The following is a 12,554-nucleotide window of genomic DNA, read 5'->3' as shown; positions in this document are numbered from 1 at the left end:
TGGAATTAGTATTATAAATCAAAACATGAAGAATCAAAAACAGAAAATTCCCACGATTCATTGCTGTTTAGCCATCCGTCAATTAGCTACACCACTGTAGGGATGATAAGAGACAGATAGCTAGGCTAACTATATTAGTATAAACCAGGAAAATTAAAAATGATAAAAGAAGCAAAGCTACTAACAGGCAGGTAAAATGCAAGATACACTACAGTAGTTCATAAGTTATTTTCTGCCTTAATTTTATTGGACAGCAGTATAAAAACGCATTAAGCTATGAGAAGAAAGAAGGTAATGGCAGGTTCAAGGTAGATGGTCATTCCCAAGGCTCCTGCTTTGAAGACTGCAGCCTCTATCTACTGGGAGTATGTCTCTAATTCTATCATTATGGTCCAGTCTGTGCCCGACCAGTTTCCAGGTTTAATAGCATTCATTTGGACATGTGCCACATCTGATCTTACATCTGTGTCATTTACTTCTCCAATACACATTACAGCTACAAATGAACTAATCACCATTGCAGTGGTATGGATTTCAGCGCTGATTAATGGCAAAGGTCGTGAAAAAGAAATGACTGTGACGCAGGTGCTTATCGAGCCAGCAGAAAACTCAGTGAACTCGGTTTTTATGAGTACAGTTAAAGAGCAGAGGCTGGAGCCAGCATGCAGAACACTTTATCACTCTAAAACTCTGTTCAGATAATATTTATGGAAGACATTTAATAAAGTAAAGACAATCAAGCAGCCTCCAACACATTAACATAGTCTATGGATGGATTGATTGATGGACTGACTGACAGGCAGGTAGATGAGTAAATAGACTAAGAGATTGATATGAAGACTTGTATATGAATCAGTGGAGGGATGGATGACTGGATTAATTGACAGATGCATAGATGGATGGATTGTTGATGATAGGTAGATATATGGATGCAGATTGATGGAGGATGGAATCATTAAAGAATGGATGTACGATTGAATATATGGGTACTAGATGCAGAGATGGACAAAAAACTAATAGATCGAAGGTAATTGTGGAGACTGATGGATAGATGATAGATGGCATGATCGATATATCGATTTGAAGTTTTAATTTAAAGTTTACTCAGACGGATGGATGGACATGGATACATGAGTGGAGTGGTCAATACTGGGATAGATGGGTGAAATTGTCGATACTGGGATAGATGGATGGATGGATGGATGGATGGATGGATGGATGGACGGACGGACCAACCTATAAATAGCTGGATGATTGCATAAATGAGGGAGATGGGTTTCTTGCTGGATTGATGCAAAGTTGGAAAGATGGATGGGTTTACATGAAGATAGACTCATGGTTGGGCTGATTAACCTATGGATGGATAAATGAACAGTTTAACTAACTGATATTTAAATGGAGAGTTATAGGTTTACAGCAGCAATTTATTAGAGCAGTAAATATGTCCCAAATATCTCTAGAAATATTTTTCAAAGGATGCAAGATTATAATGTTGTTTTCAGCAGTTGCTTCAACAAGTGGACTGTCATCTTAATACTGTAGTTTGAAACAGTCTACCATTGCTTTACCGCTCATAAGTCCTTCATACCATCATTCAGTCAGACACAGACGTAGTTTGTAGAAGTGTAAAATATCCCTTTTCCTCTGTTTTCACTTTAAAGGTGCGTAAGGCTCGTAACAGACGTCAGGAGTGGAACGTCCTGGCCTACGACAAGGAGTTCAGACCAGATGCCAGGCTCACCCCCTCCCCTTACCATGGCATGTCCTCGGAGGGCTCTCTGTCTCCTGACAACAAGTAAATAAACTAAGAGGTCTTCCACCAGAGTCCTGTTACCTTGACAGAATCTAACCTGACAAGTCTCTCCAGAGGCAACACTTAACATCACTTAGTATACAAGGACACACAAGCTGTGCACTTTTAATGATTTTGGGGTTCATACTTTTGGATGATTTAAAGAAATGAACTCAAGAAACTGCCTTTCACTTCAGCCTTGGCTTTAAAAAGCTATAAATAGTGTAGGCATAGTATAAACAGCTTAAGAGCTTAAAGTGTGCAGGTACTGTTACACAACCACTCAAACTGTCTCAAATCACCACATTTAAGCACACAGGACCAAGCTACCTGCTGTTGACTTCGAAGCTCTCTGCTGCCCTCTTGTGGCCAAAGTAATGTACAACACATTCATGTGTAATGCATTTGGATTTTACATCTGTGCATCCAAATCTTTATAAGAAAGTAAAATAAAGTATTTTAGAGAAAATAGCAACAGTAAAATATTGATTTAGCAGGGAATAAAAGCAGATATAAGAAGTAGACTGCAGCCAAGTTTTAGGTGGTAAATTGGTTGTAAAAGTGCATCTTTACACGCTGGATTTACACTATTTTGCCTTCTGACTTCCTACTTTCTTATGTTTCAGGTCAATGGCGTCCGATTCCTACCCAGCCAGCCCCAACCACCCAGCAAGCCAGGCCCCCGGCGCCGTCCACCCCACCGACCACCATGCCAGGGATCACCTCAGCGCTGCAGCCCAGACTCAGTCACTGGACCGTGGACTCAGGCCAGCCAACCAGCCTCCAGCAGGACCAGCGGCAGGAGGGAGGCATGTGGCTTCTTTGGGCAGGACCCCATCAGGACACGGGGTCCCGGCTGGTGGAGATCAGATGGTTAATGGGCCGAGGCAGCAGTCGATTAAGGATTACCGAGCCGGGCATGGGTATGTTTACTTACTAAGATTTTGCCTTTCTATTTTTTTATTCTCTTTGGTGGTTAAGTTTATGTTTTTTCATTAGAAGTAATTTTGTACTGCTCTACTGTTCCTCTGAAAGACTGAATGTAAGACTTCCTGTTTTGTCTCACTAATTTTTCCTTAGTTTCATGCTGGTTTCATTTAACATATCAAAGTCTGATACCTTTTATCTGAGTCTCAAAAGATGTACAGATGGCGCTTTTGCCGTTTCTTCCAATGACAAAATGAAAGTGTAGATGTAGAAACTAGAAAGACTAGGTGAATGTCAGCAGGCTGCCGCTTTGAATGTTAAAATGGATTTGTCTCACCTTTTGAAATGTCTGTCCATGACTCCTTGTAGACCCAAAACCTTTGAAAAGAAGCGATTTTTGACTTCCAAAAATAGGAATTTACCCTGTGCTCGTCACTTCATAGCCCAGTCTCTTGTTCTGTATTTGAATTTTTTTCTGCAAAAACAGCAAGAGGATTGAAAACAATCATAGACATAGATAAATGATAGGAAGAAAACCAAAGACACAGCACAATGCGATACGATACGACAAGCCAAGCCACCAAGCAAATCAAGGTCCAAGGTTGCTCTTAAATATTGGAGTACAGCAAAGACTGACACCTGAGAGCAAAGATATGGGTTGTACAAAAAACGAAAAGATAAATAAGGGTAAAATTTAGACACAACTGCTTAAAAAAAGAAATACACCAGTAATTGCATGATTGGCGGTTGTTTGAAGTTTAGACAGACCATGTTTATGACTAAAGAATAAGTGCTAAGTAATGTTTAAAAAGGTTATAGACCATTGTTATGCAACCCTACTCAACCAAAGAACCAAATTGTTGAAAAATACCTTTTCAAGAGCTACAATCTAAGTGATGTAAAGTGACAAAAATCTTGAAGTAGCTATAACATGAAGTTAAGGGAGGCAAAAATGGTCAAAAAGCAACAAAAATGGGTGAAAAGGGATGAAAATTGGAAGAAGAAAGGGTCAGCAAGTAGCAAAAATGGGTGAGAAGTGACAAAAAAAAATGAGTGACAGGTGGCAAGAAATGGTTTAAAAGTGGCAAAAACCTGGCAAAAAATTGAGTGAAAAGTGACTAAAATGGACAAAAAGCAGTCAAGAGTGGCTGAAATGGGCAAAAACAGGGAAAAAAGTAGTATCTAGTGGCAAAAGATATCTTAAATGTGCAAAAAGTGGCATTTAATGGTAAAAGGTAGCTTAAATGGGCAGAAAGTGGCAAAAATTATGAAAAAGAGCAAAAAAGTTTCCCATTTTAAGGTTTTCTGGGGGAATATTATTTAAAATTAAGACAGAAAAGAGCCACAAATAATCACAAAAGAGCCACATGTGGCTCCAGAGGCACACGTTGAGTATCACTGTTAAAGACCTTTAATGAAAACTAGTACTACATTGCTTGTTTGCAGTCATACTTGCCAAATGCTCCAGATCTCTAAAAAGAGACACATTTCCCATTGCAACAAGCAAGGCTGGATGGACATCAGCTGTGGAAACAAGCAACATCAGGGTTTATTGTGACAAATAGTGACTACCTACTGGCCCAAACCGGGCCATTTGATAGAAATAGATTCATGAGTCTGTTCATTCATGTCTGCCCCTGTTTCTTCACTAGTTTTTACACTTTTTGCCTGAATAGGCCACTGTTTTCAAGACTTTTAAGTAGCTTAAGTTTTCTCTTCCCAGTTTGAACAGTTAGCACATCTACAAACATCACAAGGATTTGGCAGTTTGATGGAGTTTGTCAATGCAGAACTCACTTCCTGCCCCCATCTTGGAGTTCTTGAAATATCATCTGCAAAGAGCCTTTAAAAACATGAGACCGGTTGAATTGCTGGTGTTATTTTATTGCATTATTGTTAAAATGGCATGTTTTTATACATGCAGAATTCCTTTTACCTTAAAAATAATTTTTTTGAAGATTTCCTCTGAAAATTGATGGTTAAAAATAAAGCTGCAACTTGACAGATGACATTATAAAAACTCAGAAAGCTTGATATTTATTGCTTTATAAACTATATAAACTTTTCATACTCTAAAACAGCTCTACGCCCAGTTGAAGATAGTTTATTTCTAGCTGAAATGTTTCTTTAAAACAGGAAGGTCTTTTTAGACCCTGTCTCAATGATGTCTGTTAAATGACTTTCACGTAAGCGTGCTATGCTAAATGCTGAAGTTCTTAGTGTGTGGCTGTAGTACGTATCCTCCATTGTTTTTAACCTGATTCGTGTTTAAGGTAAAATAAATTCATTTAATCTCTCCTCAGCGGGCAACCTTCCACCATCCCCGAGTATCATATCCCACCTGCTCCTCCTCCCCCTCCCCCAACCATCCCCTCCGCCCAGACCGCCTTCGACACCGCCGCGGTCCCTCCCCCCGGCGCCGCCTCCGCTGTCCCACCAACCTCCTCCGCCCTCTCCCGTCCCTACTCTCCTTCCCCTCCTCCTCCCCCAGCCAACTACGTGCCCTCCCCTGCTCACCCTCCCTCTGGTGCCCCTCCCGCCGCTCCTCCACCCCCGCCACCAGGAGCCCCAGCTGGACTCCAGGCACACCCCTCGCCACCCCACGCCGCTGTCAGCCAGGCTGTGGACGCAGCGCCCACGACGAGGAAGTCAATCATGCTGGGGATGATCCCGATGAGCGACGCCCGCTCCGACCTGCTGGCTGCCATACGTAGAGGTAAGTTTGAGCCTAAATCTTCGTCCAGTTTCAGATTATTTTACATTTGTTTTAAATAAGAAAATGGACAATTGCATGCAACTTAAACATCAGTAGGGATTACAACTCTGAACAAAAACAGAAAATTTGAAAAAAATTATAAAATCTTGTGTGAAGCAGACACTTGGCAGTGCCGCTCTTTAACCGCTTTTCTCCTCCATTGGGTCATAATCCTGCATATAAAGTACAGAGTGGTACACTGTTAAGTATATAAAAGTTGTGGAGTTTTGGTTTTATTGAAAAGATTCCTTACGTAGAGGTAACAGGTGACCAGAGGAAGTTTGCCATGTGACTCTCAGGCTGTGCGTCTGTACTTCACAACTATCAGTGTAACTGAAGACTGAGAGCTCTACTGCCATTGCTGACCTTTTGCCCCAGGACCCCAGAATTTTAAGTCACGGCCCTGCTCACCCCCTCCATCCCTCCCCCTCCACCCTCCCTTCGTCTCCTCCAGGTATCCAGCTGAGGAAGGTGCAGGAGCAGAGGGAGCAGGAGGCCAAGAGGGAGCCCGTCGGCAACGACGTGGCCACAATCCTGTCCCGCCGTATCGCCGTGGAGTACAGCGAGTCTGACGACGACTCCGAGCTCGACGAGAACGAGTGGTCTGACTAAAAGACATCTGAAGAGACGGGGGCCTGGCAGGTGGTGATGACAGGGAATCAGAGGGAGAGAAACTTTGACGTGCAGGGGTTGAAATGAAGGGTTTTTGTTAGTTTCACTTTACATGATTGATATTTAAACTAAAAAATCCATAAACGCAGTCATACATGCATTCACACATAGGTACATCTCCATTCTGCTGCCTTTTGAACATTAAAACGGCAACAAGCTGGTAATTTTAGCCTGCTTTGTTTCCCCTGATGACGCCTATTCTACGAATGACGCCCTAGAGATTTGTGTGTCTAACCACCCTGTGTGTATGGCGCAATAAACACACACTCACACAATTTTAACACCCTCCCGCCCCCGTCTGCTCATTTTTAACCACTAACACTCAGCTGTGAAAACAAACGCACCATCGTCTCCCTCCCTACATACTTGAGTGATAATTATTAGCAATATTACATGATCTCAAACTGTAGGTGGGTGGACCCCCGGTGAGTAAGGGGGCTTAATGTGTTTACAAAACACTTGATATAGCACAAGAAGAAATAATTATAGTGCAATCTTAACTTATCTGCCAAATGTTGAGAAAGAATTTATGAAAACAAGTCAGGGAAATCAGGGAAAAATAGCTCTGTGGAGGATCGCTCTGCCACGCCAGGCCGTGCCTGTTTGAGAAACACGTGCACTCGTCTTTACAGGCTGCACTGACGTCATGAGAGTTTGCTTTATTAGTTACTTTAATAGACATGAGACAACAGAATCAGCACCAGTACTATCTCTGTACTGTGAACCGTTATTCAAATGGTCGCAGATGAACACACAGTTAGAATCTTAATTGTTTGATAACTTAAAAGTTCAGGAAAAGAAAACATCGAGAGCTTTTGAATTTTAACAAAAAAAATCCCACCTGTGTGTACTCCTACACTCTTTAAATGATACATGAAAAGGTCAAATTTGATTTGGATTCTGTTCAAAGAATAAAGAGGAATACAGAATAAAATCCTGAAGAAAATATATTCCATATAAATCTTTTTTGTTTACTTTTTTTTATTCGTATTTCTTTTCCAATCCTCAACAAGCTCCTTTTTCTGTAGTTGAGTCCATATCATAATCTTCAGTCTACCTGTTAATGAAAGTCTATATACAAACAAAAAGTCAGTAAAATGAAAATCCAAAATGGCACAAAAAAAATTTGAGAATTTAAAATGTAATAAAAGTTATAATCTCCATCTCTTTTTATCCCCATGATGAGCCCAGTCAGATGATGTTTTTTTTAATTTCATGAAAAATGCTTTGTCCTCAGTTCATTTTATTTCTTATTTGTTAATATACCAGCTAATCTAAAGAAGTACTAACACATTTATTTAAAATGATTAGTTTAGTTTTGTTAATATTTAAGAAAATATATAAAATCATAAAATTCAGGGATAAGATACTTAGATGAGTGAAAGAATGCATGAAAAAAATGCATTTATTTTTAAATATCATTACTGAATACCAGTATCAGATAACTGAAAATCTAAAACTCATCTTAAATCATTGAGATAAAAAAATAAATACATACATTTTTGTGTTTCCAAAGAAGTTGACAAAAATCCAAATATAATGGCCAAAAAAGTTTTTGGGAAAGAAAATGTAGAATTAAAAATTAGTTCCTACTCACAACTGCTACTTTAGACCTCAGCCTACACAAATCTCCATTTCAAATTATTAAATAATGGAAAATAAATCAAAATAAATAAAGAAATAAATCAAAAAAATAAAGAAATAAATCAAAAGTACAAAGTTACGTTTGGAGCATGTTTTGTTCTTTTTCTCCAGAATCAGATATTTGTTTTGCAAATTCTTTCTTGCAAACATCTGATGAAAATATAAAGAAAAAAAAAAAAGGTTGAAAATTTTATTTGACATACAGGCACTTTGGGGGGCAAACTTTCAAATAAACTACATTTTTGAAATGGTCTAATTAACATATTTTTGTTTAATTTTTTTCCTTTCAAATGTACATAATTTCAGGCTCTCACAGTAAGATCAGTTTGTATATCACAGCTGGCCACAAGGGGGCGATTGAGATATTTTAGCTGAATAATTCTGTGATTGTCATGTTGGCTGTCACTGGGTTTGACGCTTATATGCTATGTAAAACCCAAACACTCCCAAAACACCTAAAACCAAAAAATGCCCCTGAAAACAGCCATTTTTCTCAAGAATGGACTGATGAATACACGTTTGAACATGCATCATATTTGCTAGTAATGGCTGACAGGTGGAAACATACAGTCATTCCTGATGATTTTTTTTTTCCATCTCAGTATTGTTTTTTTTTTTGTTTTTTTTGTTTTTTTGGAGTTGCTTCAATAGCTGTAGGGAGATTATTTTTATTATATTTATTCTCTTAAATGTTTACCAAATCATATTTAATTTTATTTCTATTAAATCCTTTTGCAACTCCATTAGAGATCAAAATACTATTATCTATAGAAACACATTACAGATTACATTCCCAAAGTGTTTGTTAAATCTATCTCTAACAGCATTCAAACGTCTTTGGTTTCATCTATTAAAATGCTTTGAACTCGATTTTCTTTTTAACTTTATGTATTTTTTCTTTTATTTGTCAGGAACTGTGTATGTTAATGATGTTTTCATCTTAGACATAGCTTTCCCTAGCTTTAAAGAACTTTAAAGTCAACAATCAAGTGTTGAAGTAGACAGCTAGGCGAGCAACAGGTCTTTACAGAGATAATAACGGTGCTGGTTCTCGTGTTATTAGTAGGAAACTGTCAGAGCCAAACTCTCATGAAGTCAGTGCAGAGACCTTGAACTCTTACCTTTAATTGTGATGAACAGCAGCTCTCCCGTTCAGAGAACGTCACTGTTCAATCTGTGACAGAAACTCAACCCACCCATCATTCAGCCTCCATATCACAGCATCAGACAGTAAAGCAAGTGAGCCAGCTTCTGCCATTACTTTGGTACGTTTTATATTTTATTTTTTGGTCTTTTTTAGTCTTTCATAATGAATTTAAAGCCTAACATTTCAGCCAGTGACTGTGTGCCGTGGTATTGGTCTTATATAAACGCTTCCACACTTAACAACACTGGACATGCACTCACAGAGCTCATCATCCAGACCCGGGGTCAAAGATCACGTCCACGCCGTCATATGCGACCCTGGATCTGCACCGCTGTCTGTGGAGGCTTTGTGAACGCAGCCCCTGGACTATAAATACATACATGTAAGAGACTTGCAACAGTAATATACAGTATATTATCTATCTCGTTTTTCAGTATAGGTTTGGCTAATCCTCGGTATGAGCTGATTGGACTGTAGTGTTTTTATAACGTGGTTTTACTTTTGAAATGTGCTGCAGTGACTTGTTCAGTTTGGTTTATTTTGGGGGTTTTCTACGCTAGGCCAGGATTGAGGTTCACGATGATGAAGTTGTCAGAAAAGCCAGTTTTTTAAAAAAATGACCCTTTTCTTCAGAGATATGCCAATTCTGAATTTCATCTTGAGCCAAAGCACTGTTTCAGTTTCCCATTAAAACAAACCATTTTTGTTGGTAAAAGAAGTTTGTGCCTCCATCTAATCCAATAATATTAACATATATTGTTTGGTTTTAAGTCCGTTTATCAATTTTAAAGATTCCTTATCTCAAGCATGTCACAAAAACCAAATTAAGATCATCAACTCTCTGATTTTATCTTTCCTGCTCATAAGAAAATGTGAGTGTAGGCAATTGTTTCTTCCATTATGGTGTGAGTTATAATGCTTAATTACTGTAATTATGTGTGGTTACAGCAAATAAAACTTTGACAAATAAAGGAGTAAGTTGTATCTACATCAAATTTTTAAAATGTATGAAATGGCTAAATTTAAACCTTTCAATCCAGATCTTTTTGTCCTGAAAACACAAGATAATTATGGGCCTCATTCACCAACACCTTCCTTAGATTTTTCTTACACTGGTTTTAAATTTGAGACCCAGTCAGATTTATGACGTAGGTCTTTAAAAGATCAGCATCATGGGCTCATAAGTTTGAAGCTCGTGCACATTTTTCCTAATTCATCTTGGTTTTCGCCACGTAGGGAACTGCAGGGCTGTGTGCAAACACAGCAGGAGTGAGAACAAACATAGCAAGATGTTTGTAATGGAAAAATGCAGTTTAAAGAGCTATTTTGGATTTAAAGTCAGCAAGTTCATCACATTTTCCTTAATATGTTTAAGTTGCTCCCTACAGGAACAACCAGTCTAACTCAGTCAGCAACTTCAGTCATGGCGCAGAAGTCTCCTATGCTATATAATACTTAGCACTAGTAAAGGACATTAGATAAGAGATAGAGATACAGTGTGTTGCACTATAATAAGAAAAGGTTGCAATCCAGATAGGTTAAAAAAAAATTAGATTATTAAGGGGGCAGGGTCTTTTCACAGAATTTAAAACTGTTGGAAGTGGGCTTTTTTTAAATGAATATGATGGAAACCCCCATTTATTCTATACTAATTTAATACCCTTGTATGAAGGTAGGAATTTAATATTTTAAATGAGTTTTTAATTGAAAAAAATCTGTATTTATAATCATTATCTTACATTAAACAATATGTATACCGACATAATTACATTAAAAGCTGACCACATTTAAGTCATGCATTTGTTTGTTAAAAAAAACATTAAATGTAATTCAAAATGTCATGTTATTTTAGGCATTTTTAATTTGGTATCTGAGGGCTAATACGTGCAAAATGTATTGTTGTATCCTGTCATATCAGCTTGTAAGAGTGCTCTGAAGTGTTCTTAGACTTTCTTCTTTATTACAAAGAAATTAGAAATCGGGAAACTTCTTAAAATGGCTTGAGAGAATTTAAAAATCAAATTTCCTCTTAACAGTGGTTGGTGAATGAGGTCCAATGCTCTTAGCAAATTGTGTAATCATATAGTATGTCCAAGATGGTTTTAATATATATTGTGAAACAGATGGGAGTTTTAATTTTATATTAGTTATACTAATTTAATTATTCCTAAGATTTTAAAGAGATATTGCCAAGGAACAGTCAGGTTTGTACGTAAATACTGCACAATAGGTGAGTTAAAAGCTGCACTTGGTGGAGACTTAACTGGATTAAAGAGTGGACGATATTTGCATGATTGTTTTGGAAATTACTAACTCAATTTGTGGCCGTTTTCCTCAGACAAAACCTTCAAGCAGGGACGCTCAAATGGTCTTACGGAGTTGCACCTTCATCGTTCAGGTTTTAAAATGTGCAAAAACAATTAGAATCAGAATAAAAATCACTATTTAATAGTGTAAAAAAAACAAGAATTTCAACGTTAAGTCACCAGGTAAACTCCTAACAAACTTTTTAAACAAAATTTTCACATTGAATGTGATGGCTGAGAAAAAAGTCAAAGACCTTATACAAAAAGATTCAGTGGTAAAGCACAATGAACGGCTTGTTACAAGAATGTTACAAGAAAAAATTACAATACACTTATCAATAACAGTTTATTCATTCTGTATAGGAGTCCAGCTTATTTAATCCAACAATCCAAAACCTTTAGACGTTTAAAGAATGTAAAGCTGTGACTGTAAACTGAGCATTTTATCTGTTGTGCTGGCTCTGGCAACATTTCCACCTTGGAAATTCTTTCCCATGATTACCAAACCTAAGACAAAAAAGGCACAATACTTGTTTATTTTGGCAACTAATATCAACCATATCCTGTGAATCTTTGGCAACTGGCTTGTGAAAATACTTCATTGTGTGTTGAAAATGTGAGAAATGAATCATGTTGTATAAACTTTTGGTAAGGAAGCCTGTAAAGTACATTTGGGGTAATATAACATAGACAATGGAACAAAATAAAACTGTGTAATGCACACTAAAAACCAACTGTAAGCAAGTATGCATGTTACTATAGACAATAAATGGTGAACAAAACGTGTGGTCCTGTGCTTTTTCACATCTGCATGCAATGTTTAGCCAAACTTTAGTGATGTACATCAGCCGTACACCTTTTAATTTATTAAACGTCCAACTCATAAGGAAAAGACTGAACAAGAGTGGACATGTTTGATTTTCTCTGAATATCTGTAACATCATCATTTCTGTATTGATCTATAATCACAGTATGGAATATGTGAGCTGTTTGAGTTCATATTATTGTAGCGTTTTACATTTTTAGCTTCCTGAGACCATTTATTTTCATATTAGGGCTTTACATTTTTGCTTTCCTTCAACATACTGATTTATTCTGATATTTGAATTTTTTTAAGATAAGTGTCTTGGATTTCCACAGAGGTTCATGTTATTTGCTTGGAATGTTGAGAGAATTTGCTTTAGAATTATCAGGAATTTTTATGAAGTTTTGGGGATGTGTTTGTATATGTTGGCGTGTTTTTTGAGGGTAGGGAGTGGTGGTCCTTTGAAAATTTAATGTTCTTTCATAGAGTTTTGATAATTAATTTGT

The 12,554-nt window shown here is 37.5% G+C and overlaps 1 protein-coding gene across 3 annotated transcripts in view; it reads left to right on the top strand.

Moving 5' to 3' along the window:
• Positions 1 to 12,008, top strand: part of zgc:109889 (uncharacterized protein LOC553542 homolog) — a 58,806-nt gene extending 46,798 nt beyond the window's left edge. For all 3 annotated transcript variants that reach the window (XM_041778707.1, XM_041778705.1, XM_041778706.1), the window contains 4 exons: positions 1,662 to 1,795; positions 2,419 to 2,715; positions 5,023 to 5,435; positions 5,929 to 12,008. In XM_041778707.1, coding sequence (XP_041634641.1) covers positions 1,662 to 1,795; positions 2,419 to 2,715; positions 5,023 to 5,435; positions 5,929 to 6,086 — 1,002 coding nt within the window. In that variant the 3' untranslated portion in view covers positions 6,087 to 12,008. The remainder of the gene's footprint in view (positions 1 to 1,661; positions 1,796 to 2,418; positions 2,716 to 5,022; positions 5,436 to 5,928) is intronic.
• The last annotated feature ends 546 nt before the right edge of the window (positions 12,009 to 12,554 follow it).

The sequence above is a fragment of the Cheilinus undulatus genome, linkage group 22 (assembly GCF_018320785.1).
Source record: "Cheilinus undulatus linkage group 22, ASM1832078v1, whole genome shotgun sequence".
Lineage (NCBI taxonomy): Eukaryota > Metazoa > Chordata > Actinopteri > Labriformes > Labridae > Cheilinus > Cheilinus undulatus.
Note: the sequence above shows the minus strand (reverse complement) of the source record. Positions and strands in the feature narration are given on the sequence as shown.